Consider the following 20719-nt stretch of genomic DNA (forward strand, 5'->3'; position numbering starts at 1 on the left):
TGAGAGGTATCGTGGCGCTTTGGTGCGATAACTGCCCAGGTTGCACTCATACTGGAGGCCTAGACGCAGCAATTATATGTCCAAGATTTTGATTTGACCAACACAGATTATCAGCCAGATGACGAACGACGAACGACGAACAACGAAACGAAAGCGATGTCCAAACGTAATACATACCTGCTACGATAGCACCCACACCATGATCGGCCGCGCCAAACGGAGACGCCATAGCATATACCTTAGCTAGTATCGTGTGGCCACCGGTCTATATACAACACACTGTATGATGTAATTACACATACGTGTAGGGCTGGGGCGCCTTCATTTGCCTCTAGCTCAAGTTTACTTAGCTTACGGCGCATCCATTCATCTCTTCCTGGCCAACGATGCATTTGCAGCTCCTTACAGGCTAAAACAAGATCTCCACCAAACGGAACAACGCGAAATCAAAGTTACACGGGTCGTCTATCCCCGGAGCTTGAGACACCAACGGGCTTTTCCTCGCCCCCACCCACGTTGTGCTGCCAGCAGCCACTCAACAATGACTGCATCAATTCCACCAACCTCCAGCACGATGCTTCGCCAAGTTCAGCATTTGCTCGGCTTTCTCCACTGGCACAGGAGCAAAGTCAGCGTATGCTTCACATGGATACGTGGAGATTACTTACCTTTCTTCTCACATTCCTCGAACTTCTTCTTGGCTTCCTCGTACTTTTCCTTTGCTTTCTCAAACTCGGTTTGGGCCTCAACATGTGATCGCGTCGCCTGTTCGACTGAGCCCGGCACGTCGTAGTATGGAGTATCAAAGCCGGTATCCCACACTGGATACCCTCCCAGACCACCCATACCACCATGGCCGCCAAAACCTCCTAGATCGAAAGCTGGCCATTGGTATCCCCGCATGCCATGTCGTTTATGCCGTTTGAAAGGAGCAATTTCATACATCGCTTCGATGCTATCGCGACTGGTGGAAACGATGCCTGTCGCAAAACCAAGCGACAAGTAAGGGTATAATGATGTGCGGAATTTTGTGAGAAGATGACGGATGAGTATGAGCTGATCTTATACCATAGACAGAGCACGCCTGAGGCAGACAGAATGGTCCACGTGTGCCAAAAGCAGGATCTCACAATTCGGGAGTTGAGTTGGCTCCAGGGTCACCAGTGCCACTCAAACGTTTCGCATCGTGAGTCTTGACCTAGGGCGACGATAGACTGCGTAGGGTCTACCAATAAGGAGCATTGTGTTGTCATTGCGGGAGCGGTCTATCATCGGAAGCTATTCTTCATTCACTCAAGCTTCTGGGCGGAGGCAAAAGCTCAGCCACGTCTTTTTGTCTAGCCGACCGCTAACAAAGTTGAGCAAACAACGCGACCGCGTCGATCGCACAAGAACGAACGCGCTCCTCGACAGACGACTGTACCGAGGTGCAGTGAGGCATCAGGGTTTGTGTAGCGCCTGGAAAGACTCGAAGTCATATGCTGAATACAAGACGTAATGTGGCCGGCTTTCACCACTCCTTGTATCGGTTGCGACATTCCTCATTGCTGGCAGAGATAGAGCAAACCCGAAATTGACGCGCGCAAACGTTATCGGGATATCCGATCGGTCGTTACCCAAGACGTGGGGTATCATAACGAAAACCATTGTACGCCCCGTTCGTCTGTCTTACGTAGCCGAGGGTTTCACGATGAGAATCTAAGCGATCTGCATGCTACCAAAGAGGGGCTGGTGTTTGGCATACGGAGGAATTGTCCGCTATTTGTGATCTCAAATGCCACCAGAGCATCGCCGATATTCCATGTCGCCGCTTCATTCATCATATCGTTCTTTTGCGAATCATCAATGTCGGCCTCTCACCAACGAGCGCCAAGTTACTCCCAGTTACCTCACAGGCATTTTTTGCCACCTGGTTTGACCGTTGTTCAGTCGGCTGGCTACCACGGGCCGATTCCCCGACATTCATACCTGCGTGGAACCATCGTAGCTTGTACGACCAATGTACGGCCATCCCGGATGTGCTATACTATTCAGCACTCCGCGATTGTCTTGGCGATTGCTGTCTTTACTGCTGACCTCATGACTTATACGTCAATCACCGCTTTCTAGGCATGTCGTGGCTATCTGCAACCGCATAGCATATACCTGGCTTGCCACTCCCTAGGACACCGCAGCCTATACGTAATACAGGACATCAAATGAAGGTATATCGACACATGCTGTCATATAAGCTCCTGGTGCACGCCCTCACTGGTCAATACAGAGCGTTCGAGGGGTAGCTAACTTTACTCAGATCTGTGATACCGAAATCTGACCGGCGGTTGGTCCCGGGTTTTCACATGTACTCCATGCTAAACTCGGCTAGGCATTGAAGAAACTCATTCTACCACTGCAACGCTTAGTGGTAGCCCAATATTGATCGCGAAATTGCACAATCAAGTATACAACGCATACACTCCTCCCAACCAACACACGCCTTATTCATCTCCAGACAACTATTGTTGACCTCATCATGGGACGCCTCATATCATACTATCGCTGCATTGGTCCGCGCCGCCTCCGTGGATTGTCTCACGCATCTTCTCCCTCTCTTCTTGCCACTGCTTTCTCCTGGTCCGCATGTCCTCCATCATCGCTCGCATGTCGTTGTGAAGGATGTCGCTCATATACATCCAATCGTAGGGATTGTGCATCGGCGCTCGCGAAGATGAGCTTCGCGCATATCGTTGCTGGTAAGGTCGAGGATCAAGCGGAAGATAGTAGGGCGATGCGCTGGATCTTTGGTAGGAAGACATGACTGCTATGTAGCGGACTTCTCGCGATGAATGATGAATGGGGATTTAGTGATGATGTTGCTAACAGGCTACAGATAAAGAGTGTTGTGTTGCTACAGCAAGTACCCACGTAGATGATAACGCGTCGTCATGGAAAACGACAAACAAATGAGCGAACGGCTACGCCAACGAGATGACGACCAGAAAATCTACCGAGATTCTTGGAAAAACGAAAGTCACGAGCCAGATGCGTCCACCTCAACGCTAAGACCTGTAACAAAACTTGTACAGCCGCTGGAGTCTTTCCCTGAATGCTGCCATATCCTGCTCCATTCTTCTACTCTCAACAAAGGCATCGGCCCACATTTCAAACAAGAGGTCGCGTTCCATGGGAGGAGCCATGTCTCTATCCAATGGGCGTGGCGGTGCAAACGGCATTCGTTCGTTCTGTCTTCCATCGGGACGACGCATGATCGGCACAGACCGATGAGGAAACAAGTTGCGGGGCATGCCTTGAACACCACGACTGTATCCACCTGGCACGACGCCCCTTGGGTAGTAATCTTGGACGGATTCACCGTGAAAGGGTAGAGCTAATCGAAGATGATTTCGACCACTTCGACCACGTCGTTCGATCGATTCGGGAACGCCCTCAACGGAGTACCACACAGGCTGAGCTTGATGCGCATTTGCAAAGACCCTAGGATCGAAGTTCGCAGCATCTCGGAAGATGAAAGTTGGAGGTGGAGCTATAGGAACCGGGTTTTGCTGGACCGGAGCTAGTGGACATTGCGGTGGCTGTACAGCGGCACGGTAGTTTACCCGGAACTGCGGTGGAGGCTCGTTTCCGTTAGAACACAGATATGGCATTTCGCCACGCTGCTCTTGCTCGTATCCGCCTGGAGTGGACTGAGAGTCTTCAGAAGGATCATCGTTTACGTTCTGTTCTTCGTCGTCGTTGATGTTCAGGTTATTAAGCGCGTCGTAGGCCGCCCAATACTCCTTGATGAACTCTTGACTGAGCCCTTCGAACGCATCATCACCTTGGGAAGCGGTGTCATCCTCCGCGAACGGTGCTGGAGGGTGTTGTTCTTCAGCATTCTTCATGTTCTTGCGAGGGCTCATTGTGCTCAGTAGTTTGGATACAAGACTATTAGGAGTATAAGTGATGAACTGTCAATAGGATGAGGGTCGTAGATCTCGGATGAGCTATACTTATGTTCAAAGACTTCATCGTCATCAATGGCGTTTGGGTCGACAGCTGATCATTCGACAGGCGATTCGGTTCGATAGATAAGAGATAGCAGACCGATCGCTGTCCTGAATTGCTATTACAAACATGCAGCAGCTGTTTGCAAGGGCTCGTACGCACAATCAAGCAGACGATGTATGAGCGACTGCTAGATCACGCACAGTATTTTTCCGCATCTATCGACTAAGACCTGAGTGTATGACTGTACGGGTATACTCAGTCTTCATACAGCTTTCACAAAAGGTCATGTAGTTCATGATCTCAATCACACTCCCGAGACCAAGAGCCCCATACACACGACAAAAAGGTACGGACAATGATTTATTGTTACAACACAAAGACAAAAACACTTCTAGTTAAGCTTTTTCCACGCTCGGTATCCTTCAACAGCTCCTCGCTGCCACAGGCCTAGACACTAGAAGTCGCGATCTTCGAGGCGCATCCTCCTCTGCCGCTGCATATCGAAAAATCCATCTAAATCGTCTATTCTAGCCTGCAGCAGCGTGTTGAGCCCCTCAAGCCCATCGAGTTCGATGTAAAGCATCTTCAAGACGGACGCAACGGTCGCTAGCACACTTTTGAGTTGAGGGTTATTCCTGGTACCGTAACTGTAGTTTATCAAACTCGAGAACACTTGGTCGTGGGAGTCGTTCGACGTGATAACCACGCCGTCGACTATACGATGCACGAGCGTTGGATATTGGAAAGGTTCGTCGACAGGTAGCTGACTGCAACAAATTTTCTCAGTCTCCTCGGGTACCGATGATGGTGGAAGTGAGCTAGGTTCCTGGACTTCGGTGCCTGGCTCGACCTCCTTCCCTTTGATTTCTTCGTATGGTCGACCTCTCTCGTTCTCTTCCTCCATAGCGGCGCCTTCTTCACAGTCGAAGTCGGACTAGAATTTGTAAAGATTCAAGTTGTTTCGGTCGTAGTTGGAGGTCGTGACTGCTATGATCAACTCGAAAGCATGTAGATGCCGGGCTGTATTACTGGAGAAAAGATTGAAGCTTACAGTGGCTCTACTACGCACGTCGACTAAGTACTTGTACAAAAGCACTGATGGGATCGACCATATGCACCAAGGTGTTGGAATAACTAGCTAAGCATCTACGTAACCGAGTGGAAACGAATATGATGGAAACAGTCTGACAAGTACCACCAAGCGCACTATTGGGCTAAGGAAATGCTCATCAGACGCCAGCGAAGTACATACCAACAAAAGAAACTAGGTAGTAATGAGAAGCCACCGTCCCATGACCAGAGACAAGTCGTCAGCGTCGCCACAATGTCCATTCACGTAACCACGAACCCTCAATCTTTCCAGAGATGTCACTCTTCATGAATGCGATGATCTCTTTCATCTCCGCCATGTTTTGCTCTCGCATTATGGCTTCCGCTTGCGACCTTGGAAAATATTCCACCTGCCATCTTAGTTGATCTAGCCTCTCCATTTTCCTATGCCAAATCCAAAGCAATTCGTGTGATACAGCGGAGGTGGACACTACAAACGCTTGCTGGTTCTCCTGTGTTTGTTGGTTACGTAGCCGCCGCGCTCGCTCTTCATCGTGGTCGTTCATACCGGAATTCGATGGATCTTCATGGCGTGGGGTTCGGTTACGTCTGCTTAACCAATTGGGAAGCCGAGATGGAGACATGATTTGCTGGCGGTGTTGCTCTGCTCACTTTCTGTTCGATACCTGTGCGTTGTAGTGGTTCTGACGAATAGATATAGGTAACCAGATCAGTAAGTTTGCCACGTACCAAACGCTCCGTATTGACACGTCTTGAATGAAGAGAGGCAAACCGAGAAATCTGACGATAAACCGTGAAAGAGCTAGAATAGCCTCATAGATAGGCAAACATATGCATGCGAGGGCGCTGCGCGGGGAAGACTATCCATTGTCCTATTCTACTACCGATTGGACGATTAATCTACCAACTCATTATCCCCAATCGCATCTCCCAAGTTCCCTAACAAACGTATCAGCTCGTCTCTTGCAGACCTTCTGATACGTTGATTAGAATGAGCTACGTCGTCGAGAAGAGCATCAATATCCAACAAACTTGCACGCCAATTGTCTCGCAATTCTCTGTTTGTGACAGCCAGTCTACGAGGAGCGCACATGTCGTTGTGACTTAGTCCGGAAACTGGATTTATACGTGCGGCAAGTAAAATGGAGTTGCTTTGGTGACGCCTGGGGACCAGACAGCCCGCATCGTCAAAGTCGTAGTAGCCCCAGTGCGTGTATTGAGAACTTGTACCAGGCAAGGCATGGAAGTCACCGCCTGGCCAGTAACTCATGATGAACTTTGACTGTTGATGATTGTGAAGAGGGTTATGAGGATAGTAGATGATGGTATGATGCGACTGAGAATGGGATGAGTTATATAGAGCAGGCTGATGATGAAATGCTGGCGGTGATGGGTGACCTGGCGGATAGCTACAGCACCAACTGGCCGCCAACTAAAGAACAGAGCACAGGTACGTAGATAGCTCAGGCGGTTTTGTCTACTAACAGCATGAATCAAGTGAAAATGATACCGCCGTCAATGACGATAGTCTGGCCCGTCATGTAGTCGCTGTCCTTACTGCATAGGAAGCTCACCGTACTGCTCACGTCCTCTGGTACACTAGTCCGACCCAACGCAATCAGTTCGTCGGTGTACTTCTTGATCGTGTCGCCCTTCTTCGCGCCGGTCTTCTCACCGAGCTTCTCGTCAATGAGATCCCACATGGCTGTACCGACGATGCCGGGCGCGTAGGCGTTCACGGTGATTTTGTGTTCAGCCATTTCCATGGCGAAAGCTTGAGTAAGTCCACGGACCGCCCATTTGGAGGCGCTGTAGTGAGATAGTAGTGCGAAGGGCTTGAATGCCACGATTGACGCTGCGCCTAGGATCTTGCCGCCGTTGCCTTGCGAGATCATCTGCTTAGCGGCTGTGGAGTAGCAGTTGTAGACGCCGTATACTGCAAATGTATTAGTGGGCCGTCTTCATGCTGTTCGGAAAAGCACTTACCATTGACTTCGAACATGCGCTTGAGATCTTGTTCCGTAAGATCGAGAAGTGCTTTGACCTGTGCGATACCGGCATTCGCTACCATGGTGTTCAAAGGACCTAATTCCGAGACAGATGCTTTCACCAGGCCTTGAACCTCGCTCAAGTTCGATACATCGGCTGTGTACGCGAAAGACCTTCTCCCCAGGCCTTGTATCTCTTTGACAACTTCATCTGCGCCAGATTTGTTGGCTTCAATATCGTTGATGCAGACATCGTATCCGTCATTGGCTAGTCGAAGAGCAATGGCCTTGCCGCTGTTACAGGTTAGTCAACCCTATTAAGTGCATTCATTAAGTACATGAGTCTCACATTCCGCGAGCAGAGCCCGTTACGATGGCTGTTCTATTCTGGTCTGAAGTGACTGCGTAGCTACGCGCCCATCGTGGTGCTCGGGAAGCCACTCGTGGTATACTTGCGAGTCTGGGTACTGCTTGACACACTGTTCTTGTTGGTAGACGAAACGACATGTTGATTGTTGTTCTGGTGTGATAGCAAGTCGAGAGCCCGATACGAAGAAGAGAAGGAGAGGTAAACTAAGGAGACAACGAGGCAGTCGAGCATGCACCTCAGCGGCTACATATGCATATACATTACCCCAGATCTCCTCATCGACAGTACCGGCAAGCTAAGATGGGCTAACCGGGCATGCGGAACAGGCGTAGCGTATGCATAACCCCTCTCGTGCCATGGGCATGTCGGTCGCATGGCGCAAACCTACGCATCCTCATCGGGTTTAAGAGGTCCGGGAATGACGTTGATAACCTCGCCATTCTACTGCGGGTGCGATAGTCACACGAGTCGAGCGGTACGGTTCCGCACGCTTGTTTGAGCAGGTATGAGTCGAGTTTGGGAAAAGCATCGTTAACGACAGACGCGTGATGAGGAGAGCTAGTGTTGAGTGAAGGTGCGGGGAACTTCGGGGGTGCCAAGGAATCGCGAGTCTTCGTCCCGAACACGACAAAGCGCGTCGGGCACCGATCGCGCATACCATTGCTAGACGCGAACTACACCATGTCGCGCATGAGTATGGCGCCGCAGCGCAATCTGTCGCTGACAGAGGAACTGGAGAAGCTAGAGCAGTCTATCACTCTCACACTGCAAGGTAAACACAGCGTCGAGCACCCCACCATCGCGACTGACCCAAGCAGAAATCGACCAAAACTTCAGCCGCGCCCATCGCATCGTAACAACCGGTATCCTGCCAATCGTCGAACAATACGGAAAACACTCGGAAGCTGTTTGGGAAGGCTCCAAGTTCTGGAAACAGTTCTTCGAGGCTAGCGCAAATGTCTCACTTTCGGGCTACGAAGCCCCCGAGCAAGACGAATCAGCTGTACAAGACGAGACTGAACAGTCACAAACGTACGATGACGAGACGGTCGAGGACGAGGATACCGTGACTGGAACGACGACCACACCACCACGGCCCTTGTCCGCACAAGAAGACGCCGAATCGACTCTCGGTTTCGACTCGCCCTCGCTCGGTCACAGCACTCCGCGGGCTCCACCTTCCACCACAAGAGGCAAACACCACGAGGACGAGGAAGAGAGCGAATGTGAGGAGCAGCCTCAGTTCGCTGGCATGTCTTCGCCTTACGAGGCATTGAAGTCCGAGTTTAGACCCAACATTGGCGGCACGAAGACGCCGAAGCTGGAGCCCGTCACGCCTGGCAAGTCGCAAGCTCTTCCAGACATGAGCGGCTTTGAATCTTCGCCCTTCATGCAGCCCACCGCCACGAAACAATCTTTTGTTAACAACGACCCGCTACTCCATCGCGTTCTAGACAAGACATACCGCGTACAAGCTACACCACTTATCAGTCCGAGAAAGTACAAACCGACGGGTGCTTTCACTCCTCGCACCGGCGGCCAGCGCGGAGCACCTACACCACGAAGCGCAGCTACCAAGCTGCTAGACTTCGACTCTTCACCTCCCTCTTCACCAGCCCCACAACTACGCGCCGATATCTTTTCGCCCATGAAGACGCCGCGGACACCTGGTATAAGTATACAGACGCCTGCCAAAGGCAAACAACCCATGAGCATCCACCGGACTGGCGGCACAATCTTCGATGACAGCGACGAAGAGGACGACGATGTCGACTTCAGTCCTCCGAAGACCATACAATTCCATATTCCACAGAGCAAGCTGATGCAGACGCCTGGTAAGATTTCCCCTCCTCACATGAGAAGCAATTGCTAACATACGGAACAGCCCGAGAAGCTAGTAAGCGCATTGTGGATGACCTGCTCATGACAGCTGGCGGCGATATCACAGACTCAACAGGTGGTATGGACGAGGACAGTCCGAGCGTGGTAAGACGGCAAGTGGATCTTGACGATAGCTTTTAGATGATGGATCGATGCCGCGAATACTTGAGTAGTTCTTTGAGCGTACTGCAGATAGACTTCGATACCCCACAGCACATAGAAATATGGTCGATCTAGAATCAGATGCACGGTGTGGGCGTCTTGCATGTGATGATCCACAGCGGAACACTAGCGCCTCAGACCCCTGCAGCAGCTGTGTCCGTGGTCGTCATTTCACCATAATCGCAGGCACCAAGTCACGAACAGCAAACTCCGACCGACCTTGATTCCTTCGCTCTCCCCAACCTACAATGCCAAAATCAAAACGACCGCCAACTTCGGGTTACGCCCGAATAGCCCAAGCCGAGGAAGAAGAGGACGACTCCGGCAGCGACTTCGAGGGCGACCACCACCAGAATCCCCTGTCCAACGCGCAATATGCACCAATACAACCGCAGCGGAACTCGAATATGCGCATGAATGGCTCAGGCGCGAGTTCACCGAATCACAAAAAGGGTCCGTTGGGGCGACGGCAACGTGCCAATTCCGGCGTGGACATAAAGGCCATCAATGCGCGATTTGAGCGATGGGCCGACGAGATTGCGCAAAAGTTCAAGATCAAGAAGCAGAAAGACTCGGCAGACGAGGAGACGCTCGAGATCCATCACTCAGTCTTCCAGGCGCCAGACTGGGTGCGACCGGCAACGGCTGAGTCGCTCACATTCGACTACGACGTGCCCTCCGATCGCTTGACGAAGCTCGAATTCGACGATATCGTGGAAAGCGTTAGGACGGCCATCGAGATGGATGTACATCCCCTGTTGATTACACAGGGTAGTTCAGGCAGCTACTTCGCGCGCACCACACAGGGCAAGGTGGTGGGCGTGTTCAAGCCTAAAGACGAAGAGCCCTACGCGTCGCGCAACCCCAAGTGGACCAAGTGGATACATCGCAACTTGTTTCCATTCTTCTTCGGTCGCGCCTGCCTCATTCCCAACCTCTCCTACATATCCGAAGCCGCCGCATACGTCCTCGATACCCAGCTGCGCACCAACCTCGTACCCTACACCGACGTCGTCGGTCTGTCCTCAAAATCTTTCCATTACGACTTCTGGGATCGGCGCGCATACTACAGGAAAAGGAAGCCCTTTCCTGAGAAGCTTGGGAGTTTCCAGGTGTTCCTGAAGGGCTTCAAAGACGCGAACATCTTCCTCAAGGAGAACCCGTGGCCAGATCAGCATAACACAAACCACAATGCGGACAGGGCGGCACGGAAGAAGAAGCGGAGATGGGCTGAAGACTGCAGACCAAATGGCTCGCAGTCAGATGGCGAGGACGAGGACGAACAATCCGGCAATGGGGACGCACAGCACCAACGGAGAGGCTTCTGGACCCCTGCAATTCAGCAGTCGTTCAGAGAGCAATTGGAGAAATTGGTCATCCTCGACTACATCATGCGGAACACCGACAGAGGCCTAGACAACTGGATGATCAAGATTGACCAGAAGACGCAGCAGGCCTCCATTGTCGCAGAACCACCGAAGATGGAACGCGACGATGACGACGACCATCAACCGAGCTCCTACACAAGGCAATCGATGGAGGAATCTGACCCTTACGGGCGAAGGGAACCCATGACCACGACTAGCCGGTCGAACACACCCATGCAGAGTGGGCCGACGCCCACAGTGACCATCGGTGCCATTGACAACAGTTTGTCGTGGCCCTGGAAGCACCCTGATGCTGTGAGTACCTGCTCAGAACTCCCCAATGCTATACTAACATGATCACAGTGGCGCAGCTATCCCTTTGGATGGCTCTTCCTACCCGTCTCGCTCATCGGCCAGCCCTTCTCCGAAGCCACCCGCCGCCACTTCCTTCCCCTCCTCACCTCGAAACAATGGTGGAGCGACACACAATCGGCACTCCGAAAGTGCTTCTCACAAGATGCCGATTTCAAGGAGCGCATGTATGCGAAACAGATCGCGGTCATGAAGGGACAGGCTTGGAATGTGGTGGAGACACTGAAGACACCGGATCTTGGGCCGCTTGAGCTCACGAGAAGGGCACGTGTATGTGTCTGGGATGACATTGTCGAGATACCTATCGCTGTGCCGCTGAGGGCTCCGTCCGCGGAGATGCGGAGGAAGCAACCACTAGGCAGACAGCCAAGGGTGGAAGAGGAGCATGAAGAGATGGACATCACAGCTGTCTCTACGCCACCACAGAAGCCTCAGAAAGACCTTCTCATGAACTCGCCACCCCTCGAGTCTGCACACGAGAATCGCTTCAACCTCACGCGCGGCTCATCCTCTCTCGACGTACGACGTCCTGACCAAGGCCCAGAATCACCAGCGACCGTAAGCGACGTGTACTGGGGTTCGCGTAATTTGAACAGTCACTCAAATGGCCGGCCTCCGCATCAGTCGCGCATGAGTTACGATGCGCCTCGCCGAAACACGCGCGACTCACGACACCATAGGCGACACTCCTTAACCCATAGGAGGGACCTTGATGATTATGGTTTTGACGACGACGGCGATCTAGGATACGCTGCAAACGAAGATATGGAAGGTAACAGGAAAAAGGTCATCGTAGAACGTTTGGAGATGGTCAAGGGGCGGAACCCGGTGTTTACCTGGTGTTGAGCAGATGATCGCCCAGTTTGAGGCATTTCTTTTATACATTATGGCATTGTGCGTGAGAGAGTCGTCTTGCATCACGGGCGCAAGATTGCTGTGACTACAGCATAGGCATCTGGTTGGGCAGCATGGGAGGCGTTTTGTCGTACAGAATCTACGGATAGCAACATATGTGTAGTAGCGGGACAGCTCCGCTATCCTGCTGGTGCACCCACACCTTCGCGTACGCTGCGCAACCCCCACACCCTTTAATAACCTGAGTGATACATGCGCGTCGTCCGCGAGCTGATGAGACTCTTGCTTGCTTCTCTTGTGCAATCTTTATCGGTTCCCCCCGACAATCGCGGGCAGCGACCCTTTGCCGATGTCCCGTGAATTATCGAGAGGGTCATCTGACACTCCTGCTAGCCCTTCTCAGCCACACGCGATGACTTCCCACGATCAACAGGAAAGGCAACAGCGCCATTTCACCCACGCACCACGGTACAAATGAATGACTCTTTGTTCATCTGAACCTGTATCTGACCGCATTGTTGCCTGGCAAACCTGCCGCCGCTGGGACGCGAAACCATACGTCTACCTTCACTTACCCGACGACCGGGTATACTAAGCGACTACGCGCCATCATCTCAACATTTCGAGCCTCGGAACTTCGCGCCCTGCATCGACCGCAACCAGACTTCAGAGGATCCGCAGCAGTTCTGGGGGCTCTCTGAGCGCATCGAGACACCCTGAAAACGCGTGATTTGTGGCGAGCGAAAGGATCAGGGCTTGGCATCCGGACTATCAGATGCGCTTCGGCATCAACATCGTTGGAAGGGCTGGAAGAGCTTGGAAGCGCTGAGGGGACCTGCCAGAATTACCTGAAGCTCTCTCACCTGTAGAGTCCTGGTGACTTTGTTTGCAAGCCCATCATGGACAAGTTTAATCCCGCCCTATTACTTGACCCGAGGAGGGTACGTAGAACAGGTATATCTTCAATCTCTCTCTTTCTCCTCACCTTCTTCCACCTCTTTACCCAAAATTGCCCACCCGTCTTTGATATTAGTCCTGGTGTTGAGGACTTTCACGCATCTTCGTCATCGTTCCTTCCCTTTGACCACCACGCCCAGCATGGAGACTATGGAAGGCAGTCCAGCGTCTGACTCCTCTGCGAGGTCGGAGCTGGCCGTGTACGAGCCTGATCCTGCCGCCTACGATCCCAATGTCACCTCCTCACCCGTTGATTCGCTACCGGATGCACCTGCGTTCACAAGTCACCCAAGCGCCGACGTAGAGGCAGAACCACACCCAGAACTAACCACGCACGTGCCAGGCGACCACATGGCCCACCACAACCAGACATACAACAACAACAACGGAACGCCTGCAGCACACACTCCGCAATTCGATCCACGCGCGCTTCTCAATCCGAACTCGTCGACTCCTAAGCGCCCTGCGTCATCCGGTAACGACACTGACCGCGGCCGTACTGACCCCACTATTGCTGGCCAAGTCTCGCTCGTCGAACGCCTACACAACGTTCAAGAGCGTACGTCATCACCTGCCAAGCGCATAAAGACTGAACGGAAGAACGGCAATCGGCCCAACTTCGCTGGTGGGAGTGCACTTGAGCTTCAAGCCGGACAATCACCTGCCCCACCGCCGCAACAGGGACCCGCAATCGACTTGACCATGAGCGACGACGAAGACGAGATCCAGGTCGTTCACGACAACAGCAACGATGACATCTGCATTGGCAAGCTCAAGCAGACCTACATCCAGGCTCACGTGGTCCCTTTTCCCGACCCTAAGAAGTTCCATGGCAATCATGGTGGCCAAAGCAGAATCAAGGTATCCTTCCGCAGGGGTGGCGGCCACAAGGGAAACCAGATCATCATGGTAAGATTGCAGTTCAAGATACATGTGTAACATAAATTAACCAATCCAGGTGCTTGACGGTATGGGTAAAGAGTTCGGCAGGGTTGACATGAAGACCGCACAAGGTCTCACACCACTGATCGATAGCGCGCAGACTAACGGTCTAAAGTGGCTGGCCTGGACTGAACCACGCCGAAAGCTTCCCAACGAAGGACCGCCTGGCAGTCAAATCTCTGCACTTGTTGGTATGACCTTACAGCTGTACTGTCCACGTAAATCTGCGGATCACCTTGGAAGGTATCTCAGGAGCAAGAATCTCATCCTTGAGAACCCCGTCTTCGAACTCGCGCGCCATGATTACTACAACCCACAGTCGAAGGAGGGGTTCCAGAAAAATCAAGTAGGACAACCCGATTTCCAGCCGTCCACACAGTACGCCGTTGGCGCTGCCACAAACACCTATGTCCTTCGCAGTGTCGACGAGATCCGCGCTGATGTCGAAGACGTCTTCGATACGGTTGTCAGTGGCTCGGAAGAAGTTCCGATTAGAGAGCCTTCAACGCTCATCAAGACCGAGCTGTACCCTCATCAGAAGCAGGCGCTTTATTTCATGGTTGATCACGAACAAGAACATCCGCCAGACGTCTACGATAAACGCAAGGACTCCTTATGGGCCCCGAAGTATCGGGATAACGGACGCAAGTACTACATGCATATCATCACGGGCGAACAGACGGAAGATCAGCCTAGACCTAGTCTTGGTGGTATCCTGGCTGACGAGATGGGATTGGGGAAGACGCTCAGCATTCTATCACTCATCTGCGACGATGCCTCGATTGTATCCGCCAAAGACTTCTGCCAGAAGCGGCCACCTCCGAGGCCCTACCCAGGCATGATCCAGCCCACCATCAACAGTCGCGCAACACTTCTTGTTTGTCCTCTCAGCACCATGACGAACTGGAAGGAGCAGATCAAGGACCACTTTCCACAGGGCACAAGCACCCTGAAGTGGAAGCGGTACCACGGCTCAGAGCGGTTCAGCATAACACCTGAGGTCCTTGCAGATCACGACATAATCTTAACAACGTACCACATCATCGCGAAAGACCTCACAGACAAGAAACGAGCGTTGCCCTACATCAACTGGTTCCGCATTGTTCTGGATGAAGCACATACAATTCGCAACCCGACCAACCAGTCCAAGGCAGCATGTACGATGATGGGTCAACGTCGTTGGGCTGTAACCGGTACGCCTGTTCAGAATCGACTTGAAGATCTGGGTGCTCTCTTCAACTTCATCAAGTTGAAGCCTTTCGATACTCCCAGCGGCTTCAACCAGTTCATCCTCGGTCCTTTCAAGAACGCCGACCCCAACGTTGTAACGAAGCTTCAGCTGCTTGTCAGCACCGTTACCATTCGTCGTACCAAGGAGATCATCAAGGACGAGGTCCCCAAGAAGCTTGACTACGTTGTCAGATTGCAGTTCTCTAAGGAAGAGCAGCAGTTACATGACTGGTTCGAGAGGGATACTCAACGCAAGGTGAATGCTGTCACCCAGGGCGATAAGATGGGTGGACGATCATACGCCAAGATTTTGACCGCCATCCTCAATCTTCGGTTGATCTGCGCTCATGGTCGTGATCTGCTCAGTGAAGAAGCGCTCAAGACTACCGACGGCATGACCTATGAGAAGCCCATGGAGATAGATGAGGAGGACAGCGATAGGCCACAGCTCGTAAGTACTATCCGCATACAAACTGTTGTGAGACATTCACTGACTTAGTTCATCGATATTTAGACACGTCAACAAGCCTACGAGATGCTCACTCTCCTCGATTCGACGAGTGCAGCGGACTGCCTGTACTGCCCAGATAAGAAGTCTTTATTAGAGGATGATTCCGATGACGACGAAGATGAAGATGGCAACGTCCAGGAAGATATTGGCTACATGACCACATGCTACCACCTCGTCTGCCCACGTCACATCAAGAAGCTGAAGGATCAGTGGAAGAACAACCTCATGGCGGATGGTTCAGTTCGTTGCCACGTATGTGACGACGTCAACCGGCCCACGGTCCTCAAGCTCGAACGCACGGACTACTACAACTACATCGAGGAGCAGAATCAGATCCGAAAAGATCCAAAACTGGCGAAGAAGATCGGAAGCTACACTGGCCCGCATACGAAGACCCAAGCTCTACTCAACGACCTGCAAGAGTTCCGTGTATGGAGCGAGCAGAATCCGGATGAGAGGCCGATCAAAAGGTGAGTTGATGCCTACATTGCCACACCGAGACGTGCTTTACTGACTTTCACAGCATTGTATTTTCCTCATGGACCACACACCTCGACCTCATCGAAATTGCTCTCAAGAACGCCGGCCACTCGCTCGTCCGCCTCGATGGCCGCATGTCGCGCGAAAACCGCGACAAGTCTATGCAGGCACTCCGCGAGAACCCTGCAGTCCGCGTTATGCTTGTATCTATTGGCGCAGGAGGTCTCGGTCTCAATCTTACAACAGCCAACAAAGTGTTCATGATGGAGCCGCAGTTCAATCCGGCAGCTGAGGCGCAAGCTGTTGATCGTGTTCATCGGCTTGGTCAAGATAGGGAGGTTACTATTAAGCGCTTTATCATGCAGAACAGCTTTGAAGAGAAGATGCTAGTACTCCAGGATAAGAAAAAGGCTCTAGCTAATATGACGATGGCAAAGGAGCGCAAGGGCAAGGAGGAGGCTACGAAGCAGAGACTGGAGGAGCTTAGGAGTCTTTTTAGATAGATCACGTGGGTCTTCCATGTATTCGGTGGAGAAAATGGCTGGTTTTGGTGCGCGGGATGCTCTAGGAATGGGCGAAAAGGCGGTACGCTGCACGAGATCTCATGGTATCCGGACGGATACATCTGCGGGATTAGTGACTTCTTGAGAGTTTCCAGTCTTACGTAGCCTCCAGGCTTCGGCCCAATATTCTTGATACACTTTAACTCATCTCATGCTCTGCAGCCTACACTGATATTAAACCTTAAAATGGACGAGATGCTAAGGCGATGTAGGCTTCTGGGTCGTTTTGTTTACATTGTTGTCAGTGGACTCTGTAGCCTACACCAGCATCAAGTATCACCATTCGGAACATTTGAGGGCAACGTAGACGTCTAGGTGATTGACTTTACGCCAACCTCACTTGCTCTCCTTCAATTTGATCAAGAGATCCTCCATACTAGACGCATACAAATCGAACTCGCCGAAGACATCCGTACACGGATCGTGTTCTTCAAAGTCCAGATACGCAGTCTTGAACCCAGCCTTCCTCGCAGCAATCAGATCCCACGCGTGCGCCGCAACAAACCACCTCTCTCCGTCTCCCTTAGCCAAGCCTCTCTCCGTCAAATGCCTATCCGCGTTCTCATACACCCTCACATCCGGTTTCGCAATCTTGATAGCATCACAACTAAGCAAATGCTCTGCATCCAACTCAATCCCCGCATTATGATAATACGCCAAACTTGTCTCCGACCCCCCATTCGTAACACCATAAACATCCCACCCCGCCTCTCTCAACCCATCAAAACACTTCTTCAGCCCATCGCGCGGCCCCATGGCTTTGAACGCCTTCATCACTTCGTCGACGTCCTCGTCGGTGATGGCGTCTAGGGGTAGGTCGACCACGGCACATGCGCGGCGGAAAGTCGACTTGAGGACTTGCGCGATGGGCACGTAGGAGCCGCTCATGGACACATATGTGAAGTCGCGTTGCGCAGCGTAGAACCAGCTGAAGAAGAGGGTTTTGGGGTCCACGGCTGCGGTGGTGAGTTTGGGGCCGAGACGCGATTGGATGGTGGTGATGGGGGCGGAGAAGGCGAAACATGTGCCTATTACGTCGAAGGAGGCGGATTTTGTCATTTTGGATGATTTCGGGGTTGCAATTGATTCTGGTGAGGTGGGATCTTCCCGCTGGGGATGGAGGGCGTGGGGTGTGTAAGCCGAGGATGCCACCGAATTGGGTTGAAGACCCTGTGACGTCAGCCTTTCCGGGGATGAGGCCGAACGGCTACCCCCAGCGCTGCTACTTGCATCTCATACCAGCGATATGCTCTCGGCGAAGCAAAAACTTAGGCTCGGTGATGAGGTATGCCTGGAGGTCCTTCACCAGCCCACGTGCTCCGCGCGCGGATCGAGGGATGATTTTTACTGGGGCTGAACGGAGGCGCCTTGCCTGTTACAACCCCTGCAAGCCTTGCTCAGCCGTACCTCTAGGTATCAACGTGAGATAAAAGCTGAGCCTTTCCTGCATTTTCCATCTATATTTCATCCTCGTTTTCTTGCGTTTGAGCTTCCGCAATGCCTAGCATAGCGAAAACCGTGTACTGGGCCCTCGTCGTAGCGTGGGGCGCGTCGCTCTACCAAATCTATCTGAAAGATCTTTTTGCAATTACCTTTGGTGTTGGGCGCGTGATACAGAGCATCGACGACTTTCCAGAGTTTAGTTGTCGCCGTCTGGTGCATCCAAGGCTGGAGGCGTGCGAGGATATTTGGCTGGACAATGAGGGAAGAACATTGTATGCGGCGTGCGCAGGTACAGCGCCTAGATTGGCTTGGAATCAAGCGTACGTTATCTCACAGCTATGCCGCTACAAATGAACGCGGTTTCGCTGTCTGAATTACTGACTGGTATAGCATGAATGACCTCAACGTAACTGGACGGCGGCCCGGCGGCTCAGAGCTCCTCGCCTTGGATATCGACGAGCCTGGTGAAGACGGTCTCTACAATCTTCGCAGTATCAAGCCAATCGGCCATTATAAAGGAGTAGATGGTGGCTCTGATCTCGATCTTCTGGGCTTCGATGTCCAGATCTTGGACGACAACACCATGCGCTTCTACTTTGTCAACCAACGACCACCAGTCGATGCGTCCAATAGCATTGTCGATGCTTCTGAAAGTGGCGCGAACTCAACAATCGAGATCTTCGAGATGAGAAAGGGTCAAGAACAGATGCTTCATGTCCGAACCGTCTTTTCTGACGAGATTTGGACGCCGAACCGTGTTGCGGCGCTTGGCGATGGCTCTGGTGGATTTCTGGTTACGAACGATCATTCAGTCAAGGTTGGCATGGTACGTGGCAACCGTATCTAATCATATATCAAGTGACTAACGCAAACCAGCGTCTCGCACTCGACTACTTCATCGGTGGAGGAAACGTCGCCTACTGCGATGGAGCTGGGAAGTGTCACGCAGCCTACGACGGCAGCGAGGAGCGCCAGTTCACCCGATCAGACGCACCCAGTGAACCAAAGTATAAGACCTACCTCAACAAGGCGCTCAGCTACCTTCCCAAAACAAAACTTAAATTCCCCAATGGACTAGCGCTCGGCAGAGACGGCCTCTTCTACGTCCCCAGCACCATCGACGGCCAAATCCGCGTCCTAGCACTCCAGCCCGACAAGACCCTCAGCTTGGTCGATAACATCCACGTCGGTATGCCACTCGACAACATCTCACCGGACGCGAACGGCGATATGTACGTCGCAGGTTTCCCGAACCTATACCAATCCAGTAAAGGCTTTGACGATCCTTATAACGGCATTTCACCCGTGACTATCTGGCGTATCAGGAAGACGGTAGATGTAGAAAAGACTGGAGTAAGAAGCGTGGATTATAGGGTTGAGAAGGTTATTGAGGACAAAGATGCGAAGGTGCTGAGTGGGAGTACGACGGTTAGGCATGATGTCAAGAGTGGGCGGTTGTTTGTCAGTGGTAAGTTCATGATTGTGGTGCGCGTTGATGACATTGTGCTAATCCTCAATAGCTGCGGTGCACCCGTTCCTTGTGGTTTGCGAACCTACGAGATGAACGATCATACTGAGGGCTGCATGATGTCACGCTCGAGGAAAAGACCAAACCTCCATCTAAAGTTGCCAATCTAGAAGTCTACATTGGCTTCAAAGTTTGATGTTTCTCGTTCTTACGCTACTGTAGACTGCAGCGCAACTGTTCGACTTGTTCCTTGTACGCGGTGATCACATGGAGCATATGAGCCACAATATTGAATTAAATATTGAAATTGTAGTTTATTTCTGCTGCCACTTTCACTTTCGGGAGAGGATCTTCGATCACGCCATCATTTTTGTGTTTCAACGAAAAAGACATCGAAAAAGCGTAAAACGCTTTTGGTGAGTCGTGCAACAACCCGGCTGCTCGAAAGCATGGGTAGATGACGGAGTACTTTGAGAAAACAGCAGAGAACCGCAGTCATGTGATCCTTGCTTCTAGGATTTTGTTAGTCGAACTTTTGCAGATAAGAGAGAAAGAAGAACGGAGGAGAAGAAGATTATATACCTTTCAGAAGAGCCCGAACGTCTTGCCACTGGCTTTCCAAAAGACGAAAGCATGTTGCGCTGGTACTTATGTCTACGAAAGCTGCGACACTTGCCGGTATCGCGTATAGACTTTGCATAGATGTTTCTCAACTCATTATGTGAGTGTTGTACTAGCTAATTTGAAAGCGGAAACAGAACAGACATGCCAGGAAAGCAGTCGAATTTTAGGGGCCTGAATTCGGGTTACATGGATGGTCGACCCAGAGATTTTGGAATTGCACAGATTATAGTGGAGTGCAAAGATGCAGAGAAAGAAGTGGCACAGAAGATGGTTTGTACAACCACTCCAAACGCCATAGACCGCCCAGCAGCTTCATTTGGATCTATTCGGTATGTTTCCAAAAAGCCGTACGATGTTGGTTTCGAAGAGGGTGTCCGTAGAAGTTCCCGACGACATCTGCTGAATTTCCATGCCTTGCGACTTTTGACAGCCTTGAACATATGTCCAT

The 20719-nt window shown here is 51.8% G+C and overlaps 8 protein-coding genes across 8 annotated transcripts; 4 read left to right on the plus strand and 4 right to left on the minus strand.

The window, feature by feature from the left end:
• Window positions 1-550: 550 nt before the first annotated feature.
• J4E78_008277 (uncharacterized protein) lies at window positions 551-854 on the minus strand (the record flags this gene model as incomplete). Its single annotated transcript, XM_049368879.1, has 3 exons — window positions 551-639; window positions 669-765; window positions 849-854. The coding sequence occupies 3 exons, from the start codon at window positions 852-854 to the stop codon at window positions 551-553; spliced, it is 192 nt and encodes a 63-aa protein (XP_049219323.1).
• Window positions 855-3038: 2184 nt separating this feature from the next.
• Window positions 3039-3899, minus strand: J4E78_008278 (uncharacterized protein; the record flags this gene model as incomplete). The annotated part of the gene is made up of 1 exon (XM_049368880.1): window positions 3039-3899. The coding sequence occupies one exon, from the start codon at window positions 3897-3899 to the stop codon at window positions 3039-3041; it is 861 nt and encodes a 286-aa protein (XP_049219324.1).
• Window positions 3900-6551: 2652 nt separating this feature from the next.
• J4E78_008279 (uncharacterized protein) lies at window positions 6552-7553 on the minus strand (the record flags this gene model as incomplete). The annotated part of the gene is made up of 3 exons (XM_049368881.1): window positions 6552-6994; window positions 7045-7340; window positions 7396-7553. 3 exons carry the CDS (start codon window positions 7551-7553, stop codon window positions 6552-6554), a joined length of 897 nt encoding a protein of 298 aa, XP_049219325.1.
• A 544-nt stretch (window positions 7554-8097) lies between these two features.
• Window positions 8098-9438, plus strand: J4E78_008280 (uncharacterized protein; the record flags this gene model as incomplete). Its single annotated transcript, XM_049368882.1, has 3 exons — window positions 8098-8188; window positions 8235-9251; window positions 9302-9438. 3 exons carry the CDS (start codon window positions 8098-8100, stop codon window positions 9436-9438), a joined length of 1245 nt encoding a protein of 414 aa, XP_049219326.1.
• A 269-nt stretch (window positions 9439-9707) lies between these two features.
• Window positions 9708-12044, plus strand: J4E78_008281 (uncharacterized protein; the record flags this gene model as incomplete). Its single annotated transcript, XM_049368883.1, has 2 exons — window positions 9708-11141; window positions 11190-12044. The coding sequence occupies 2 exons, from the start codon at window positions 9708-9710 to the stop codon at window positions 12042-12044; spliced, it is 2289 nt and encodes a 762-aa protein (XP_049219327.1).
• A 1107-nt stretch (window positions 12045-13151) lies between these two features.
• J4E78_008282 (uncharacterized protein) lies at window positions 13152-16676 on the plus strand (the record flags this gene model as incomplete). The annotated part of the gene is made up of 4 exons (XM_049368884.1): window positions 13152-13919; window positions 13969-15633; window positions 15697-16163; window positions 16217-16676. 4 exons carry the CDS (start codon window positions 13152-13154, stop codon window positions 16674-16676), a joined length of 3360 nt encoding a protein of 1119 aa, XP_049219328.1.
• A 396-nt stretch (window positions 16677-17072) lies between these two features.
• Window positions 17073-17795, minus strand: J4E78_008283 (uncharacterized protein; the record flags this gene model as incomplete). Its single annotated transcript, XM_049368885.1, has 1 exon — window positions 17073-17795. The coding sequence occupies one exon, from the start codon at window positions 17793-17795 to the stop codon at window positions 17073-17075; it is 723 nt and encodes a 240-aa protein (XP_049219329.1).
• A 775-nt stretch (window positions 17796-18570) lies between these two features.
• J4E78_008284 (uncharacterized protein) lies at window positions 18571-19743 on the plus strand (the record flags this gene model as incomplete). Its single annotated transcript, XM_049368886.1, has 3 exons — window positions 18571-19005; window positions 19056-19647; window positions 19700-19743. 3 exons carry the CDS (start codon window positions 18571-18573, stop codon window positions 19741-19743), a joined length of 1071 nt encoding a protein of 356 aa, XP_049219330.1.
• Window positions 19744-20719: the final 976 nt, after the last annotated feature.

The sequence above is a fragment of the Alternaria triticimaculans genome (genome assembly GCF_023758025.1).
Source record: "Alternaria triticimaculans strain BMP 0046 chromosome Unknown scaffold_14, whole genome shotgun sequence".
Classification (NCBI taxonomy): Eukaryota; Fungi; Ascomycota; class Dothideomycetes; order Pleosporales; family Pleosporaceae; genus Alternaria; species Alternaria triticimaculans.